The sequence below is a fragment of the Loxodonta africana genome, chromosome 12, assembly GCF_030014295.1.
Source record: "Loxodonta africana isolate mLoxAfr1 chromosome 12, mLoxAfr1.hap2, whole genome shotgun sequence".
Lineage (NCBI taxonomy): Eukaryota > Metazoa > Chordata > Mammalia > Proboscidea > Elephantidae > Loxodonta > Loxodonta africana.
Window position 1 is genome coordinate 49553841 of NC_087353.1, and position 20704 is coordinate 49574544.

General features: G+C 39.3%; 1 protein-coding gene across 4 annotated transcripts in view; it reads left to right on the forward strand.

Moving 5' to 3' along the window:
* MAPK6 (mitogen-activated protein kinase 6) overlaps positions 1-20704 on the forward strand; it is a 54150-nt gene that overhangs the window by 15954 nt on the left and 17492 nt on the right. For 3 of the 4 annotated variants that reach the window (XM_003420529.4, XM_064295228.1, XM_010600079.3), the window contains 2 exons: positions 7804-8991; positions 16035-16179. In XM_003420529.4, the coding sequence (XP_003420577.1) occupies positions 8437-8991; positions 16035-16179 (700 nt within the window). In that variant the 5' untranslated portion in view covers positions 7804-8436. Of the gene's footprint in view, positions 1-6936; positions 7027-7803; positions 8992-16034; positions 16180-20704 lie in introns of all 4 variants that reach the window. The other variant, XM_064295227.1, reaches the window with a different exon arrangement.

Consider the following 20704-nt stretch of genomic DNA (forward strand, 5'->3'; position numbering starts at 1 on the left):
CCTTCCCCAAGGCCGGGAGGATGGCTCTAGGTTCTCAACAGGGCATATCTCAGGCCCAAGGATTCAGCCACTGAAGCCGGCTTGGGGGTGGGAGCGTGGTAAAATATATGCAAGTACTTAGCTTTTGCTGAGAGCGCTGTTCTTCTCAGGTTCCGGAGGTGTGAGTAGGCTGTGCAGCTGGCTGCTTCTCCCTGAGGAAACTGCATCCGAACACTAGTATCAGCCCGCTGTCGCCCCCGCCACTGTACCGGGAATGGTGCTTGAGGGCTCCCCGCAATTCAGGTCCAGTAACTCCTCTCCACTTCGGAACGGTCCCTTCCTCTCCCTGCCCCTCAGTTCGTTGTCTAAGCTTGCCTTTGATGCTCAGCACTCCCAGCTTGTCACAAATGTACTCGTTTCAACTGTGTTGTAAAGAGGGCTCGCCGGAAGCGTCTGTCTATTCCGCCGGCTTGGCTGCTCCTCTGATAGATTTTTTTATAGAGTCTTTGCTCATCCGGTTACATAGGACACTATTTCTGTGGCACAATACCTCCCCTACTACCTCAGCAAAACAAAACAGCTATAGCAAAGCTTAAGAGTTTTTGTTACTTTTCAGTATGAATGGGCTGAAATCAACTGCTTTCTTCATACTCTTGGCAGACCTATGTGTATACTATAGGATGAGGCGCTCCTGGGAAATGCCTGGGAAGGAAAGTAACATATCTAGGATCTTCATTGAGTTTTCTCACGAAGAAGTCCTTCCTTCATTGAGGGTAGTACTTTTCCAAAACTTCCTACTATCAAGTAGAATAGGGTACCTACTGTGTACCAGGTACTAGGCCCAGAATACGTCGGTGAAACTACGTAATTCCAAATCTTTTATTTTAAAACAGAGCTACAAAAAAAGGGAGGAGGAGGGCACCCTGGAAAATGAGAGTGGAAGACCTGAAGAAGAAGGATTAGATTAAATGGGGAAGGATGAGAAAAGACTAGGGAAAGAGAATGCTATTAGAGAAGAAAGGAGAAAGAAAAGTGGGAGAGGGAGGAATCTATTACAGTGCTCTAGGAATATATGCTCCATAAGGTCAGGGTTTTGTTTTGTTTTCATTATTTTGACCTTGTCTGTACCTTAATGCTTGAAATGATGTCTTGCACATGGCAAGCATTCAGTACAATTTTGTTGGATGAAAATGTAATGGATGGATGGAAGAGTCAATTAAAGCTGTTGAAAACATCTTGGTTCTCTTTGCTTCAGGATCCATTTTGGGATTGCACTTCCCCACTCTCTTGAAGTAAGTGTGGCCGTGGGACTTGCTTTGGTCAATGAAATACCAGCAGAAGTAAACTATCATTTTTGAATGGAAGCTTTAGGAGCCAGTGAGATAGTCGCACTTCGTCTTTCCCTTTGGCACATTGAGTGTCAAGTGTAGAGATGGTAGCTTCTTAGACAGCTTAGATGACAGCTATGTTGGACATGTGGCATGAGCAAGACTTCAAACTTTGTTCTGAGTCACTGAGTTTGGGGCTGTTTGTTACGGTACCTATTCCGATTGCTATAAAAGTTTATATTTTTATCTGATTGGGATCCTCAGATGTCTGTTGGCACTGGGGAAAAGAGGCTGCCATACGTGTCCTGATCTGTATTTGCTCCAGTGTTTCCTTATGTTAGTTAGGTGAGGAATCTTAGAAATGAGGGCTTGAGCAGTTGGAAGAGAGGGAATGGGGTGAAAGATTATTATCATTATTTTTAAACCTCTAGCCAGAAGTTTGTAGAAGGGATTTTATCTGTTTAATGTTTAGTATACTTCAGTTTCAATCATATCTTGCCCGTTCTGGGCATACCATCATAAGTGCTTTATAACCAAACCCAATGAAATAAATGACTTATTTTTTGCTTTTGTGGATCACAGACTTCAGAATTGGAAGGGTCTTTAGAGGGCCATTGACAATTAGTTTATGTGGTCGGTAAAGTTTCGGTATTCCAACATGAATACACCCTATATTAAATACCATCTAGGGATGGGCAACAAAATAAACATAATGGCTTTTTTTTTTTTTTTAATAATGGCTTTTTAAACAGTCCAAGGGAAATGAAAACCCCTAATGTTAAAATGTATTTAGGCAAGGGTTCAGATAATTTCAGAATAGAAGTTTGGAGTTGTGTTTGTCTGTTTTTTAAGTTGGATACTTTGTTAAAAAAAAAAAAAAAACTTTGTTAGCCACTATATAATCACCTGTCTTTGTCTAACTTTGAAAGTTTTCTCTGTAGCTGGGAGTAGTTATTGATCCATCCCAGGAAAAACCTGTTTGTCTCTGATGTTTTAAGAACCCCCTCCCCCCAAAATTCCTAAGATCTTTCACTGATACTAGTTTATACTGCCACCTTCCTTGAGGTCCAGATCCTGAAAGCACTCCCTTATCAATCTTAGGACCACCCTGTGTTTAGGAGAAAGGGCTCTGTTAAGAATACAGATGAGCAAGCTGCTAAGTGTAACCCTTGGCCTTCTCGGCCCTAGAAATTTAGTAGCTTTGATGAGTAGCTTGAGACTTGATCTTAGGGACAGGTGAATTTGCTGTAACAACACCTCTCCATGCCAGAGTTAGGAGACAGTCCTAGGTGAACATAAGTAGAACTCAGTCTTTCCAAAAGCAACTGGGTTCTTGGCTGAGGAGATGTGTGGCTGGCTGATTCCAGTTAACTCAAATTACTTGACTCCGGACAAGAGCAAAATAAGCAAGAGTGGGTGAGAATTGGGGGAGGGGTGGTGCTGTTAGTGAGTGTAAGCAGGCCAGATGACCCGTGTCAGCATTCAACCTGATAAGCAGCAGAGCAGATGGTAGAAGAGGAAAACAGAAAGCCTTTAAGACCCTTACCTCTCAAACTTGCTTTTTGCACATTCAGACTCCCTTTCTGACACAGGCTAAATTATTCCTGGATAAGAAGGAAAAGAAAATCAAGTTTTATAGAGTGGGGCAGATAGAACAGAATGAAGAAGGTATTCTGCCTTTTTTCCTTTCTTTTGGCATGGAGATAGGCCAGGAGGTAGTTCTGGCTAGGCAGTTCCAGGGAAGGGGTGCCCAGCCTGGCCTGTCTAGGGAGCTTTTACTTCCTTGTTATGGCAGACAATTGAAAGAAGGCTCGAGGTAAAATATAAAGCCAACTTCATTCTTGCAAATCAATTTATTTACCAAATTGTTGTTAAAGCATTGACCCAGCTAACTGAAACTTAATAATCCCTCTCCAGGCAGCACAGAATCAGCACTGTGGTTGTTAAGAATGGATGACATTTATTTTGGGGCAGAGAAAGTGGAAGGATGTTGGGAGAGGTAGTTTAAGTTACTGTCTTAGTGTTCCTTTTGCTCTCTTGAAGTGTGACGGAAGTGCCAAAGGAATAAGGAACCCTAGTTCTTTCCTGAATCTAAGCTCTGAACAGGAAGGTGATGGAGAAAATGGTGTAAATGTGACATTGGTAGAGGTTACTGATGTGGTTGGAGGTTGCCATGGCCAGTAGTCTGCTGGTCCAGTTTGGTTGTACCTGCATGCCTTCCTTTGGCTGAGGAATTGGTTGGAGAGATCAAGATTTGGAATTTGACTGCTGTAAGGGTCAAGGTGATAATGGGGAAACTTTTTTTTCTCTAAGGTCACTAAGAGTAAGCACAGAAGGCCTCAGCTTTTTTATGGCTGCCAGAGGCACACACCCTGACCTCCCTAATGTTCCTTGTTTCCTGTTGTAAACAGGGAAACTCCATGACAGCAAGGGCCCACATCTATTTTTGCTCAACATTTTATCCCTGTTGCTGTTAGTTGCAGTCAGGTCAATTCCGACTCATGACAATCCCATGTGTATCAGTGTAGAACTGTGCTCCATAACAGTCTTTAATGCTGTGTGACTTTTCTGAAGCAGATTGCCAGGCCTGTCTTCTGAGGTGCCTCTGTGTGGGTTCAAACCACCAACGTTTCAGCTAGTAGTTGAGTGCGTAACTGTTTGTGCCACCCAGGGAGGCCTAAACCAAAACCAAGCCTGTCACCATCAAATTGATTCCTACTCCCTAAAACCAGAATACCAAACCTGTTGCCATGGAGTTGATTTTGACTCATAGTGACCCTGTAGGACAGAGTAGAACTGCCCCATAGAGTTTCGAAGGAGCAGCTGGTGAATTCTGACTGCTGACTTTTTGGTTAGCAGCCTGGGCTCTTAACCAGTGTGCCACCAGGGTGCCTAGTACCTGGGATATTGACTGGCTCGTAATACTTAGAAAATAACTTGCTGAATGAGCCGTGGCCAAGCTGCAAACACTTACGTGTATCCACTTTGTGATGCAGAGGTATAGTATTACCCCCAATTTACTGATTAAAATGGACTTAATTTCCAAGCTCCTGGTTGAAAAGGTGCTCCAGTAACTTTTTGTATAAATGGCTGTTGAAGATGCTGGAAAATACTATTCACAGAGCAGTGAAACAAAATAAACGGGCAAAGCACTGCTCTCGTAAATAACTTTTTTTTTTTTTTAATTGTTACAACCCTCTCTAGAGGAATTACAGTTTTTTTTTTTTTTTTTTTGATAAATACTACCTTCTCGCTTTAGGAGGAGCCCTTGGGGTGCAGTGGTTAAGCACTTGGCAGTTTAAACCCACCTCTGCTTTGTGGGAGAAAGATGTGGCAGTCTGCTTCCATAAAGATTTCAACCTTGGAAACCCTATGGGGCAGTTCTGCTCTGTCCTATAGGGTTGCTGTGAGTCAAAATCAGCTCTATGGCAATGGGTTTGGTTTGGTTTGGTCTCACTTTAGAGTGGTCTCGTATTTCTGGAAAGATTCTGATACAGTCTTGATCATCTGAGTACATAATGAGGACTCCATAGTTCTCAGCCTAGGCACAAGCTCCTTACCTTCCCCAATGTGAATTTTTACCCACTCTTTACCCATGTTGACCAGTCATTGAGATTTCTGGTAGGGGTTTTCATCACTGTAATTGTTTCTGGGTTGTGGTGTGTTTTGTTCTTGACCAAAATTTATTGTGGCAGATATAGAAGGAGGAATTCAGTAAGGAATCCCTCATTCTTGTGGCTACCTATAATAATCTCGTTGCAATTTGTACTATAGTGCTATTCTGTCAGGTACTAGTGGTGCCGTTTTTGGCAAAGCATTATTTAAAAGTACCTGAACATTATTGCTGTTATTAGTGAAATTGAAGCTTAAGAGAGAACAAAAGAGATTTTACTGTTGTTTCAGTTTGAGTCTATAGAACTGATTTAAAAATGTAAATTTATCAAAAACTTAAAAGTTGACTGAGTTTTAAGGGGTTGCTAGAAGAAGGTGGATTTGAACAAGCATTCTAGTTCAGGTGAAGTCTAGAAATGCAAAATTTCAGAAATATTGGAGTCTTTGAAAAATACTGTTTTTCTAGAGTATTTGCTGGGGAATAGGAAATATCAAACTGTAAAAATTGAAAACATGAATATGCAGTATTATTTAAAGCCCTTTAAAAATCTGAAGTATTTTTTAACTGAAAAGTTTATTTAGTGCAGACTTTTAACTTTTTTAATGTTTTACTACAAATAGACTGGTAAACTACAGAATTTTGAGGAGTCTGCTTTTTTTTTTGGTCTGCCTTCTGAGAACCAGGCAAAAACTTGCAAACAGAAGAAACCATTTCTTTAATAGTAAATCAAAGAAAGCTGTTATGCTATTAATGTCCTTTACAAGAAGCACTCATATATTTATTGAAAGAACTAAGGGATAATGAGTATACATTTTTATTAAATAAAATTGGCATAAGGAACATTTATTTACTTACAACTTCTGTGTTACCAATATCCTCAGTTTTCTCTTTCGCACATTTTTAACATTTGTGCATTTGTTAAAATTGAACGTTTGCTCAGTTTGAGGCAAATGTGGTTCCTTTTACTACATTTCCCACAAACTTGCATTTCCACATGTGCAGTATGTAAGAGGGCAAATCAGGCACGGGTAAAGACAGATTCCCTGCTGTGCAGAAAGCCACCCCTCTGTACTGCACAGCTGATGTTAGAGAGGCCTAGCAGTCTTTTGAAACATCTCAAGGTGTTTGAAAGTCATCACACCTTCAAGTCAAGTTCAGAATAAGCTGCTTTATTTCATAATCTGACATAGTTTATCCTTGCCTTTAAATGATTAAAAAAAAAAAACCCAGTGCCGTCGAGTCGATTAACTCTTTGAATAATGTTATACTATATCTTATTCCCAATCCCATTAGACTCAATCAGAAAATAATACTGTATATACACCTGTACCAGCTTCTAGATCAAAAATCAGCAACAGAAACCTTCCCATTTGAGAGTGATGCTGTATTGTCTTTATATTCTTAGACACTTAAACGAGATACTACACTGGCATCCTTCTTGGTTCTTGAACATGAGACACACACCCCCTTCAGTGGCTAGTCCTGTCTGAAACACTTTTCCCACCTGGCATCCCTGTGGCCCATGCATTCCCTGACTTTCCCCTTTAGCGTTTTCTCCAGTACCACTTTGTCAGAGAGGTTTTCCCCAACCACCTTCCTACCCAGCCCTTTCCTGCTTCATTTTTCTCCATAGCATTTATTGTCATCAGATATCTGCATATTTTGCTTATTTGTTTGCCACTCTTCCCCTACTACAGCATGAGCTCCATAAGGGGGAGGGATTTTTGTCTATATCCCCACACCAAGAACATTACCTGATATATCGGTAACACTGTAGGTAGGGGCTTGTTAAATACTTGTTGAATGAATGAATGACTGCACTCGTGTTTTATATGAATAAGAACTATATAAATATTTTAAACTATGAATATGTATTGGATAATTTGTGATCTTAGAATATTAGAGGTTGGGGTATAGTATAAGTTATGTGCCTTAGTTCATTATTCAAATGAATGTAACTCATTGTCTATTCTGTTGTTGAAAGTTTAGAAAGTTTGTAATTTTTTGCAATTACAGAAAAAGAGAAGAAAAACATTTGTATGTTCATTTGCAAGCATTTACCTAGGGAGTATACCTTGAAGAAAAATTGCCAGGATATAAAATAGGGTATCTATTTACTTATTTATGCCAAGTTGCTCTTTGAAGTTCTTTTACTAATTTAAATTCCCACCAGTATTTGTGTAAGTTTCTATTTTTCTTCATTCCTCCTCAAACTTGACATAACAAGTTCTAAAAATGTTTTTCCAAACTGAAATGTTATCTTCCTGAGGTAATTTGATTCTTCTGGCTACCAGTGACATTAAACACCTTTTCATAGGTTTATTCACTGTTCAGGCTCACTCTTTTATTAATTGAGGAGCATGCTCTGCACATTTATCTCATTTGTACTGTTAGATATTTGTTCATTGGGTATTGATAGGCATGCTTAATAAAAAATCATATTCTTCAATAAATTGACTAACACATTGCAGGATTATTAAATGTTCTTTTAGAGAAATGTTACTAAATTTTACCCCTCAAAAAATTCTAAAGGGTTCTGTAAAAATGTTATAAACCCTCCCTGTACTTAAGAAATGATACAACGTGATGGGTCTAACTGTTAAAAAGAATCTAGTGAGGTGAGGTCTAGAGCCTGGGTAAACGTATGAGTTGCTTTCAACATGAATAACTATTTTCGATTAAGGGTAATATTTTCACCTAAGGAGTATAAATAAGTTTAATATAACAGTAGTAGTTTATAGCTAAATGCACAATTCTTGGCATGTTTTTTATGTGGTAACTAATATATCTAATAAATTGTTTGCATTCATGACATTTTATAAAGTTGAAGAAAAAGTACATTTCCTGCAGTTGTGACTCTTCCTTCTTTTTATCATCCCCTAGGTTGTATCAGAGTAAGATGGACGGTAGCTTTGATTGTGATTGTGGTGAGGTGGAACCACCTGATCACTAATAAAAGACATCTGTTAACCAACAGCTACCAGGGCTTCCTGTTGAAATATATAGCAACAAAGGAAGAAAAGAAGCAAAACGGAAATAGTGCTTACCAGCACCTTAAAAAGATGCTGCTCAGGACCAGTCCAACACTGAATGTATCTGCACTGTGAGGAGAATGTTCATAGAAGCCTGTTGTGTGCATATTTATTCACATTTTTGTTAAATGTTAAATCGTTTAGCACAGTAAATCTGAGTGCATAGTATGTCATTTCATTCCGTTTGAGTTTCTTGAGTGTTTTCTTTAAATGTCTGCAGAGTTGCTGCCCCTTTCTTGAGCTATGAGTACTGCAATCTTTTTAATTCTCAGTATGAGTAGAGCTTTTTGAGCTTTTAAATCTAAGGGGAACGCAACGGGCCTGGTTGGCATATGCAATGAACATCAAGAAACCATCTTGCTTTGGAAGCAAAATTATTTTTCTTCTCCCTTTTTGAAAGATCTTTTCCTTTAATGCCTGTTTTCTTCCTTGTTTACACAAGTTCAACAGTTTGTAAGGAAAAGGCAATAGTGGGGGTTTCAAAATGGCGGAGAAATTTGAAAGTCTCATGAACATTCATGGTTTTGAACTGGGCTCTAGGTATATGGACTTAAAACCATTGGGTTGTGGAGGCAATGGCTTGGTTTTTTCTGCTGTAGACAATGACTGTGACAAAAGAGTAGCCATCAAGAAAATTGTCCTTACTGATCCCCAGAGTGTCAAACATGCTCTACGTGAAATCAAAATTATTAGAAGACTAGACCATGATAACATTGTGAAAGTGTTTGAAATTCTTGGTCCCAGTGGAAACCAGTTAACAGACGATGTGGGCTTTTTAACCGAACTGAACAGTGTTTACATTGTTCAGGAGTACATGGAGACAGACTTGGCTAATGTGCTGGAGCAGGGCCCTTTACTGGAGGAGCATGCCAGGCTTTTCATGTATCAGCTGCTACGTGGGCTCAAGTATATTCACTCTGCAAACGTACTGCACAGAGATCTCAAACCAGCTAATCTTTTCATTAATACTGAAGACTTGGTGCTGAAGATAGGTGACTTTGGTCTTGCACGGATCATGGATCCTCATTATTCACATAAGGTATGTGTAAAGCCATCTGAGACAAGCCTTTAAACTGGTACACATCGCCAAGCATAGTTACTCGTATGTCCTTTGTATTTCGTTTCAGAATTTTTTTTGTCAATCGTATTAAACTTTACATTACTATCTGATACAGATCTACTTTCTTTCACAATCTCCCTGTGTTTGAAACAAAGATGGAGTGAGATCCTAATTACATACAAATTCCCAAAACTGTATACAGTAGTTATTATAATGAGTTGGTGAAAAATACTGGAATTCTCCTATAGTTATTTAAGAGTGGGATATGTTTTATCTGTTTGAGGCATAAATGTGGTCCAATCTGAAGGTAGATTTTCAATCTCTTTTGAGTCTATACCTACTCATCACTTACAGACTGTCTCATCTGACATTTCACATTTATCACGTTAGTAATAAAATCTACTCTCCAACTATTTTGTGCGTTAACAACGTACATCTGGCAGTAACAGATGCCAAGGCACAAGGCAAGAGTAACACTGGATGTGATGGTTATGTGTCAGCTTGGCTGGGCTGTGATTCTCAGTGGTTTGGCAGTTATGTAATGTAACTTAGCAGCAATGTAATGATGTATTCATCCTCCATTTTGTGATCTGATGTGATCATCCTCTGTTTTTGCATGATGCCAATTTTCACATAATGACCTGGTCTTTGGAACCTAACCATGTCTATAAGTGAAGACTGGGTGTATACTGTTCAGATATACGTTCTTTAAGCAAACCTAATTTAACATTCCCCCATGTGTGTCTGTCAGTTTGTTGTACTGTCGGGGCTTGCATGTTGCTGTGATGCTGAAAGCTATGCCACCGGTATTTAGATACCAGCAGGTGGAGGTCAGGTTTCAGCTGAGCTTCCAGACTAAGACTAGGAAGAAGGACCCGGCGGTCTACTTCTGAAAAGCATTAGGCATTGAAAACCTTATGAATAGCAGCAGAACATTTATATAGTACCAGAAGATGAGCCCCCCAGGTTGGAAGGCACTCAGAAGACGACTGGAGAAGAACTGTCTTCTTAGAGTCGACCTTAATGATGTAGATGGAGTAAAGCTTTCGGAACCTTCATTTCCTGATGTGGGACAACTCAGAATAAGAAGAAACAGCTGCAAACATCCATTAATAATCAGAACCTGGAATGTATGAAGTATGAATCTAGGAAAATTGGAAATCGTCAGAAATGAAATGGAACATATAAACATCGATACCCTAGGCATTAGTGAGCTGAAGTAGACCAGTATTAGCCATTTTGAATCAAACAGTCATATAGCCTACTATGCAGGGAATAACAGCTTGAAGAGGAATGGTGTTACATTCAGCATCAAAAAGAACATTTTAAGATCCATCCTGAAGTACAACACCGTCAGTGATAGCATAATATCCATACACCTACAAGGAAAACCAGTTAATACGACAGTTATTCAAATTTAGGCACCAACCACTGAGGCCAAAGATGATGAAGTTAAAGATTTTTATCAGCTGCTGCAGTCTGAACTCTATCGAACATACGTTGAGGATGCATTGATAATTATTGGTGATTGGAATGTGAAAGCTGGAAACAAAGAAGGATTGATAGTTGGAAAATATGGTCTTGGTGATAGAAACAATGCCGAAGATAGCATGATAGAATTTTGCAAGACCAACGACTTCATTGCAGATACCTTCTTTTACCAACATGAACGACGACTATACACATGGACCTCACCAGATGGAACACACAGAAATCAGATTGACTACATCTGTGGAAAGAGACGATGGCAAAGCTCAATATCATCATTCAGAACAAGATCAGGGGCTGACTGTGGAACAGACCATCAATTGCTCATATGCAAGTTCAAGCTGAAACTGAAAGAAATCAGAGCAAGTCCATGAGAGCCAAAATATGACCTTGAGTATATCCTACCTGAATTTAGAGACCATCTCAAGGATGGATTTGATGTGTTGAACACTAACTGACCAAGACCAGTTGAGTGGTGGAATGACATCAAGGACATCATCCGTGAAGAAAACAAGAGGTCATTGAAAAGACAGGAAAGAAAGAAAAGACTAAGATGGATGTCAGAGGAGTCTCTGAAACTTGTTCATGAACATCGAGCAGATAAATCAAAATGAAGAAATAATGAGGTAAAAGAACTGAACTGAAGATTTCAAAGGGCAGATCGAGAAGACAGAGTAAAGTATTACAATGACATGTACAAAGAGCTGGAGATAGAAAACCAAAAGGGAAGAACATGTTCTGTGTTTCTCAAGCTGAAAGAGCTGAAGAAAAAATTCAAGCCTCGCATTGCAATAGTGAAGAATTCTATGGGGAAGATATTAAACAATGCAGGAAACATGAAAAGAAGATGGGAGGAATACACAGAAGGAATACCAAAAAGAATTAGTCGATGTTCAACCATTTCAAGAGGTGGCATATGATCCGGAACTGATGGTACTGAAGGGAAGAAGTCCAAGCTGCTCGGAAGGCATAGGTGAAGAACAGGGCTTCAGGAATTGACGGAGTATCGAGATGTTTCAACAAACAGATGCAGCGCTGGAGGTGCTCACTCGTCTGTGCCAAGAAATAAGGAAGACAGCTTCCTGGCCAACTGACTGGAAGAGATCCATATTTATGCCTATTCCCAAGAAAGGTGATCCAACCGAATGTGGAAATTATAGAACTATATCATTAATATCACACACAAGCAAAATTTTGCTGAAGATCATTCCAAAACGGCTGCAGCAGTATATCAACAGGGAACTGCCAGAAATTCAGGCCAGTTTCAGAAGAGGGCGTGGAACCAGGGATATTGTTGCTGATGTCAGATGGATCCTGGCTGAAAGCAGAGAATACCAGAAGAATGTTTATCTGTGTTTTATTGACTATGCAAAGGTATTTGAGCGTGCGGATCGTAACAAATTATGCGAAGAATGGGAATTCCAGAACACTTGATTGTGCTCATGAGGAACCTTTACTTAGATCAAGAGGCAGCTGTTCAGACAGAACAAGGGGATACTGATTGGATTAAAGTCAGAAATGGTGTGCGTCAGGGTTGTATCCTCTCACCATACCTATTCAATCTGTATGCTGAGCAAATAATACCAGAAGCTGGACTGCATGAAGAAGAATGGGGCATCAGGATTGGAGGAAGACTCATTAACAACCTGCGTTATGCAGATGACACAACCTTGCTTGCTGAAAGGGAAGAGGACTTGAAGCACTTACTAATGAAGATCCAAGACCACAGCTTTCAGTATGGATTGCACTTCAGCATAAAGAAAACAAAAATCCTCAAAACTGGACCAATGGGCAACATCATGATAAACGGAGACAATGTTGAAGTTGTCAAGGATTTCATTTTACTTGGATCCACAGTCAACAGCCACGGAAGCAACAGTCAAGAAATCAAAAGATGCATTGCATTGGGTAAATCTGCTGCAAGAGACCTCTTTAAAATGTTGAAAAGCAGGGATGTCACACCTTGAAGACTAAGGTACACCTGACCCAAGCCATAGTATTTTCAACTGCATCATATCCATGTGAAAGCTGGACAGTGAATAAGGAAGACCGAAGAAGAATTGACGCCTTTGAATTGTGGTGTTGGCAAAGAATATTGAACATACCATGGACTGCCAAAAGAACGAACAAACCTGTCTTAGAAGAAGTACAACCAGAATGCTCCTTAGAAGCAGGGATGGTGAGACTGCGTCTTACATACTTTGGACATGTTGTCAGGAGGGATCAGTCCCTGGAGGAGGACATCATGCTTGGTAGAGTACAGGGTCAGTGGAAAAGAGGTATACCCTCAACGAGGTGGATTGACACAGTGGCTGGGATAATGAGCTCAAGCATAGCAACGATTGTAAGGATGGTGCAGGATCAGGCAGTGTTTCCTTCTGTTGTGCATAGGGTCGCTATGAGTCAGAACCAACTTGATGGCACCTAACAACAACAACAATTTAATTTGAAATCTAAATTGCCATAAAGATAAAATAGGCAGTAAAAATTAGTTAAAAGGATTTATAGCAACTTTCTCTCAGGGTTACAACCTACCTTTGAATAAGAATTTAATAATATTTTTCAAGCAGGACCCTGGTCTTTTAGTTTTCAAATGAAATCTTAGCTGGTACCCTGATGTTTAAAATATAAAAATGTAGCAGCTTTGGTTGTAGCGAACCTTGGGAGTCCTGCTTACTTCACTTGCCATGTTTTTGCTAGTTGCTGTTGAGTTGATTTCGACTCATGGCAACCCTGCAAGTTGCAGAGTAGAACTGATCTGTAGGATGTTCTCGGCTATACTCTTAACAGAAGCAGATCTCCAGGCCTTTTCTTTTGTGGTACTGCTGGGTGGGTTTGAACTGCCAACGCTTAGGTTAGCAGTGGAGTGCAAACCTTTTGTATCACCTAGGGACCTTGACTTCCTATAATGAGTCTAAAACAGCAAACAAGCTAGAAGAAAAAACCTTGACTCATATGAATCATCTCACATTAAGTATATCTTAATATTTTAAAAACTTTAACATAGAAATTAAGTATTAAAATGAAATGGATGACTACATCCTTTTTTTTTAATTTTTTTATTGTACTTTCGAATAAAGTTTACACAGCAAACTAGTTTCTCATTAAACAGTTAGTACACATATTGTTTTATGACATTAGTTAGCAACCCCACGACATGTCAACACTCCCTTCTTGACCCTGGGTTCCCTACTACCAGCTTTCCTATCCCCTCCTGCCTTCTAGTCCTTGCCCCTGGGCTGTTGTGCCCCTTTGGTCTCATTTTGTTTTGTGGGCCTCTCTAATCTTTGGCTAAAGAGTGAACCTCAGGAGTGATTTCATTACTGAGCTAAAAGGGTGTCTGGGGGCCATACTCTCAGGGTTTCTCCAGTCTCTGTCAGACCAGTAAGTCTGGTCTTTTTTCGTGAGTTAGAATTTTGTTCTGCATTTTTCTCTAGCTCTGTCCAGGATCCTCTATTGTGATCCCTGTCAGAGCACTCGGTGGTAGCTGGGCATCATCTAGCTGTACTGGGCTCAGCCTGGTGGAGGCCATGGTAGGTGTGGTCCATTAGTCCTTTGGACTTATTTTTCCCTTGTATCTTTAGTTTTCTTCATTCTTCATTGCTCCCGAAGCAATGGGTGAGACCAGTGGAGTATCTTAGATAGCCACTCACAAGTTTTTAAGACCCTAGAGGCTATTCACCAAAGTAGAATGTAGACCATTTTCTTTATAAACTATATTATGCCAGTTGAGGTAGATTTTCACTGAGACCATGGTCCCCAGAGCCCTCAGCCCAGCAATCTGGTCCCTCGGAGAGTTTCAGTGTGTTTGGTAGCTTCCATGACCTTGTCTTATACCTGTGTTGGCTTCCCCAGTATTGTGTACTGTCTTACCCTTCACCAAAGTTACCACTTACCTACTGTCTATTTAGTTTTTTGCCATCCCTATCCCTCTCCTCCCTCATAACCATCAAAAATTATTTCTTTTTGTGTGGAAACCTTTTCATGAGTTTTTACAGTAGTGGTCTCATACAGCATTTGTGCTTTCATGATTGACTTATTTCACTCAGCATAATGCCCTCCGGATTCATCCATGTTATGAGATGCTTCACAGATTGATCTTCGATCTTCATTGTTGCATATACTCCATTGTGTGTATGTGCCATAGTTTATCTATTCACCTGTTGATGGGCATCTAGGTTGCTTCCACCTTTTTGCTATTGTGAACAATGCTGCAGTGAACATGGGCGTGCATAGGTCTATTCATGTGACGACTCTGACTTCTCTAGGATCTATTCCTAGAAGTGGGATTGGTGGATCCAGTGGTATTTCTATTTCTAGCTTTCTAAGTAAGCGCCATATTGTTTTCTAAAATGGTTGTATCATTTTGCATTCCTACCAGCAGTGCATACGAGTTCTATCTCCCGCAGCTTCTCCAACACGTGTTATTTCCTGTTTTTTTGATTCGTGCCAGTAATGTCAGTATGAGATGGTATCTCATTGTGGTTTTGATTTGCATTTCTCTAATGGCTAGTGATCTCGAGCTTTTCCTCATGTGTCTGTTGGCAGCTTTAATGTCTTCTTTGTGAAGTGTCTATTTCCTTTGCCCATTTTTTAATTGGTTTATTTGTAATTTTTAGACAATCCCAGTTATTTCGCCTATCTTCTGGAGTTTGTGTTGACTGCACCCTTTTTATGGGTAACAATAAGGCATAGTGGATAGAACACTGAGCTAAGAGTTACACTATCTAAAATTGTGTTTCATTTCTACATCTAACTAGCTATATGACCTTAAACATATCCCTTAATCTATCTCAGTGTTATTAAAACCAAAAAATCAAACCCATTGCTGTCAAGTCAGTTCCGACTCACAGTGACCCTATAGGACAGAGTAGAATTGCCCCATCGGGTTTCTAAGGAGCGGCTGGTGGATTTGAACTGCCAACCTTTTGGGTAGCAGCCAAGCTCTTAACCAGTACGCCACCAGGGCGCTCCCTAAGTGTTATTACACCTGTAAAATGGAGTTAATATCTACCCTCATGATTTCTCAGGGTGTTTTCAGGATTAAATGATTCAATATATGTGTAAGTATTTTTGTCAATTACTCTATAAAGTATTAAAATAGATTGGTTAGGAATGAGCTATATAATAGAGCCAGGTACCCTGGGTTGTCAGTAAGGTGGTTGACACTGTGGATAAGTTGCATCTCTGGTGCTCTTCCCTATCCTTCTCCCACATACCTAAAGAATGTCTGCTCCTTCTAGGTCCTCTTCTGAAGTGTGTTTTGAATGCATGGCCTACAGTTAACACTAAATTCTTACAATGCATTTTGGTCATGTGACTGTCATCTTACAGATGATACATCCATCCCAGGGAGAGTTTAACTGCGTTCAGCCTCAAAAAGTGCGTAAGCCTTGAAAACAGGCTTAGAAATCAACAGTCTTGTTTTAGGATTTCACAATTACTGTGTTTTTAGATTAAGGATTCTTTAATGAATCAAGTGTTATGTACTATTCTTTGGCTAAATTAAAATACGTTTTTTGTTTGTTTTTTAGGGTCACCTTTCTGAAGGATTGGTTACTAAATGGTACAGATCTCCACGTCTTTTACTTTCACCTAATAATTATACTAAAGCCATTGACATGTGGGCTGCAGGCTGCATCTTTGCTGAAATGCTGACCGGTAAAACCCTCTTTGCAGGTTAGAAATTTAAAAATATATTATGTGGGAAAAAAATTAAGTTGTCCCAAAGAGGCATAATTTTGCACGTGTCTATGAAGCAAGATCTGTATAAGATTTAAAACAATGTATTGTAGTCTGGAATATTAAAATGAAAATATCGCATTGTACTATTTAAAAAGTTTATAAAACTTAATCAGATATTTACTGATTTGGTCATTTAATTTAGTCACAAGTCTAGTTTTTTTTTGTATATGGCATCTTATTTCATAAACATAATTTCCTGTTTTGTGGATCCGTAATACTTGTTGGTAATCTGTGTTAAACAAGTTGATAATCTGTGTTAAACAATACCTGGGTTGTATGGTGTTGTCAGTGTTAGTCACTTCCTGTGAAATTTTTTATTGTTGAGAACCCATTCTCTTGGCCATCTATCACTCCTGGGTGGATGCTCCAACTTCCATATCCTGTCATCTCACTGCTGTGATCTTTCAGAAACAACCAAACAAGTAATTTTTTGCTGGGTTTGGTGCTGTGAAGGAGTCTTAAGGAATTGTGAAAGAGTAAGCTTAACCAAGATGGGAAGAGATGAAGCAAAGTACAAGTTTGTGTAAAACTATTTAGTTTAGACTGTAAGAGCCATAAGCTTAGAGAGGAAATATCAGTGATGGCTAGAATGGAAGGCATAATGGAGTCAAAAGAACTTCCACTACATAGGAATAGTGAAGAATTTTGATACAGGGAAAAGGAGAAAAAGTGGTATTTATCTAAAGGTACCATATAAATAAAAGCATGATCCTGGTGTATCTATGAAATGAGTGAGAAAAGTTTGATGAAAGCAAGGTTAATATTAAAGATACTTACGGCTAGCTAAGATGAAGCCAGAATGGTAATTCTGAGAAAGTAGGCAGAGGAGTCTCCATTTGAAAAACTAGGAAATAGTGGGGTACCGAAGAATTGTGGGAGTCCCTGGGTGGTGCAAATGGCTAACGTGCTCAACTCCTAACCAAAAGTTTGGAGGTTTAAATCAGCCCAGAGGCACCTTAGAAGAAATGCGTGGCGATCCACTTCCAAAAAATCAGCCTTTGGAAGTCCTATGGAGCACAGTTCAGTTCTCCTCTGACACACTTTGGGTTGCCATTAATCAGAGTTGACTTGATGGTAACTGGTGTTGGGAGATTTTTGAGTTAGGGAAGTGACTTGATGGTGATTTAGGACCTTTCTTCTCTTTTGACATTACTTTCTTTTCTCTCTGACCAGTTTTCAGAGTGGCCTTCTCATCAACACAACCCAGATTGTGTTAAGAGCAAAAGCAAGGGAGTGGGGCAGTCTGTGTACAAAAGAAAGATTAATAAAAGAAAGGTACATAGAGGAGAGCATTGATGAAGAAAAGGCAGTGTGCATAAATGCCCTTAAACATTTTTTTAATGCCGATACTTGTTACACTGTCCAGCTTACGTAACATTAACCAATCCTTACAATATTTTCTCTGTACTTCTTGGAAATTTCTTTCATGATATGTGATAGTGATAGGGTTTCAATTTAGAAAGTTATGAGAAAATACCAGTGATTCCTGGAAACTAAATGGTTAAGTTGACTGAATTTTTCCTAGGAACAATATTGTGATTAGAAGTTACATTCATATTCTCATCCCTTTTGGCATATATAAAATAATTATTATTTGTTGCTGCATAACATATTACCCTAAAACTTAGTGACTTAAACAGCACATATTTATTATCTCACAGTTTCTGTGGGTTAGGAATTTGGGAGCAGCTTAGCTACATGGTTTTATTTTACCTCAGGTTCTCTCAGCCCTAAAATGTTGGGTACGGCTGCAGTCATTTGAAGGCTTGATTGGAACTGGAGGATCCACTTCTAAGATAGCTGACTTACATGACCATTAGCCAGAGGCCTCAGTTCCTCACCACGTGGGCCTTTCTATAGGACTGCTTGAGTGTTTTCCCAGTATGGCAGCTGGCTTCCCCCCTCCAAAATGAGTGATAAGCAAAGAGAAAACCAAAAGACCCTTTTTTAAAAACAGTTTTTTTGAGATATGATTCATGTGCCATGTACTTCACCCATTTAAAATGAATTTAACAGTTCAGTATTTTTTAGTGTATTTACAGTGTTGTGCAGCAGTTACCACAATCTAATTTAAAACATTTTTGTCCCCCCAAAAGAAACCCTGCAGCCATTAGCAGTCACTTCACGTCCCATCTCCTCCTTCCGCCACCTTCTAGCAATAACTAATATACTTTGTAGCAATACTTAATACACTGTCTCAGTAGATGTCTATTCTGGACATTTCATATAAATGAAATCATGCAGTATGTGGCCTTTTGTGATGTGCTTCTTTCACTTAGCATAATTTTTTCAAGATTCATCCATGTTGTAGCATGTATCAGTACTTCATTCCTTTTTATGGCCAAATATTCTACTGTATGGATATACCACATTTTGTTTATCCATTAGTCAGTTGATGGACATTTGAGTTGTTTCCAATTTTTAGCTATTCTGAATAATGCTTCTGTGAACATTTGTGTACAAGTTTTGTGTGAACATGTTTTCAGTTCTCTTGTGTATGTATACTTAGGAGTGGAATTGCTGGGTCATATGGTAACTCTAGTTTAACTTTTTGGAAAAAATGCCACACAGTTATCCAAAGCACTCCTTTCCCGCCAATGAAGGTTCCAGTTTCTGCAGATTTTCCTCAACACTTACTATTGTCTGTCTTTTTGAGTATAGCCATCCAAGCATGTGTGAAGTGGTATCTTTTGTGGGTTTGATTTCCATTTCTCTAATGACTAATGGTGTTGAGCATCTTTTCATATATTTATTGGCCATCTGTATATCTTCTCTGGAGAAATGTATATCCAGATATGTTGCCCATTTTTTAAATTGGGTTATATTTGTCTTAAATATAGAATTATTAGAGTTCTTTATATATTCTGCATGCAAATCCATTATCAGATATATGATCTGCAAATATTTTATTCCGTTCTGTGGGTTGTCATTTTATTTTTTTTAGGTTATACTTCTTTTCATTTTTACTATCATTCATTGTTGTTGCTGTGAGCTGCCGTTGAGTCGGCCCCCTACTCATAGCAACTGTGTGTGTGACAGAGAAGAACTGCTCTATAGGGTCTTCTTGGCTATAATCTTTACAGGAGCAGATCACCAGGCCTTTTGTTTTGTGGAGCCACAGGGTGGGTTTGAACAGCCAGCCTTTAGGTTAACAGCCAGTTGCAAACCACTTGTTCCACCCAGGCTCCTCTCCTTTTTGCTTAATGAGCAACATCACGATAAACAGAGAAAAGATTGAAGTTGTCAAGGATTTCATTCTACTTGGATCCATAATCAACAGCCATGGAAGCAGCAGTCAAGAAATCAAAAGACTCATTGCATTGGGTAAATCTGCTGCAAAGGACCTCTTTAAAGTGTTGAAAAGCAAAGATGTCACCTTGAAGACTAAGGTGCGGCTGACCCAAGCCATGGTATTTTCAGTCGCACCATATGCATGTGAAAGCTGGACAATGAATAAGGAAGACTGAAGAAGAACTGATGCCTTTGAATTGTGGTGTTGGCGAAGAATATTGAATATACCATGGACTGGCAAAAGAACGAACAAATCTGTCTTAGAAGTAGTACAGCCAGAATGCTCCTTAGAAGCAAGGATGGCGAGACTGCATCTTACATACTTTGGACATGTTGTCAGGAGGGATCAGTCCCTGGAGAAGGACATCATGCTTGGTAGAGTACACGGTCAGCAGAAAAGAAGACCCTCAATGAGGTGGACTGACTGACACAGTGGCTACAAGAATGAGCTCAAGCATAACAACGATTGTAAGGATGGCTCAGGACCAGGCAGTGTTTCCTTCTGTTGTGCATAGGGTCGCTATGAGTCGGAATCGACTCAACGGTGCCTAACAAGAACAACAACATGGTGTCTTTTGAAACATGAAAAAGTTTTTAATTCTGATGAAGTACATTTTATCTGCTTCTTTTGTCAGTTTTACTTTTAGGGTCATATTTAAGAAACCGTTGCTTAACCCTAGGTCATTGATGTTTACTCCTGTGTTTTCTTCTAAGAGTTTTATAGTTTTAGCTTTTACATTTCGGTCTGTGACCCATTTTGTGTTAATTTTTTGTATGGTATGAGGTGGAGGCCCAGCCTTAGTCTTTTTCATGTGGATATCCAAATAAAATTGTGTTGCCACCCTTGTCAATGGATGCAAAATATCTTTTTTTGAACTAATCTCAGAAGTGACACACTGCCACTCAGCTTTTTTCTCTGCATTAGAAATGAGTCATTAAGTACACCTCACACTCCAGGGGAAAGGAATTTCATTCCACCTTTTGAAGCGAGGAGTCTCAAAGAATTTGTGGACATATTTTAAAGCTACCACAATAATGGATAACATATCAGGAAAACAAAGAGAACAAATTTGAAGTCTGTGTAATTTAAATCATTAAGTGATGGCTCCAAGTCATATAAAATGGGGCCAGAATCCATTTGGCATATTCAGACATTGTTCGAGTATAG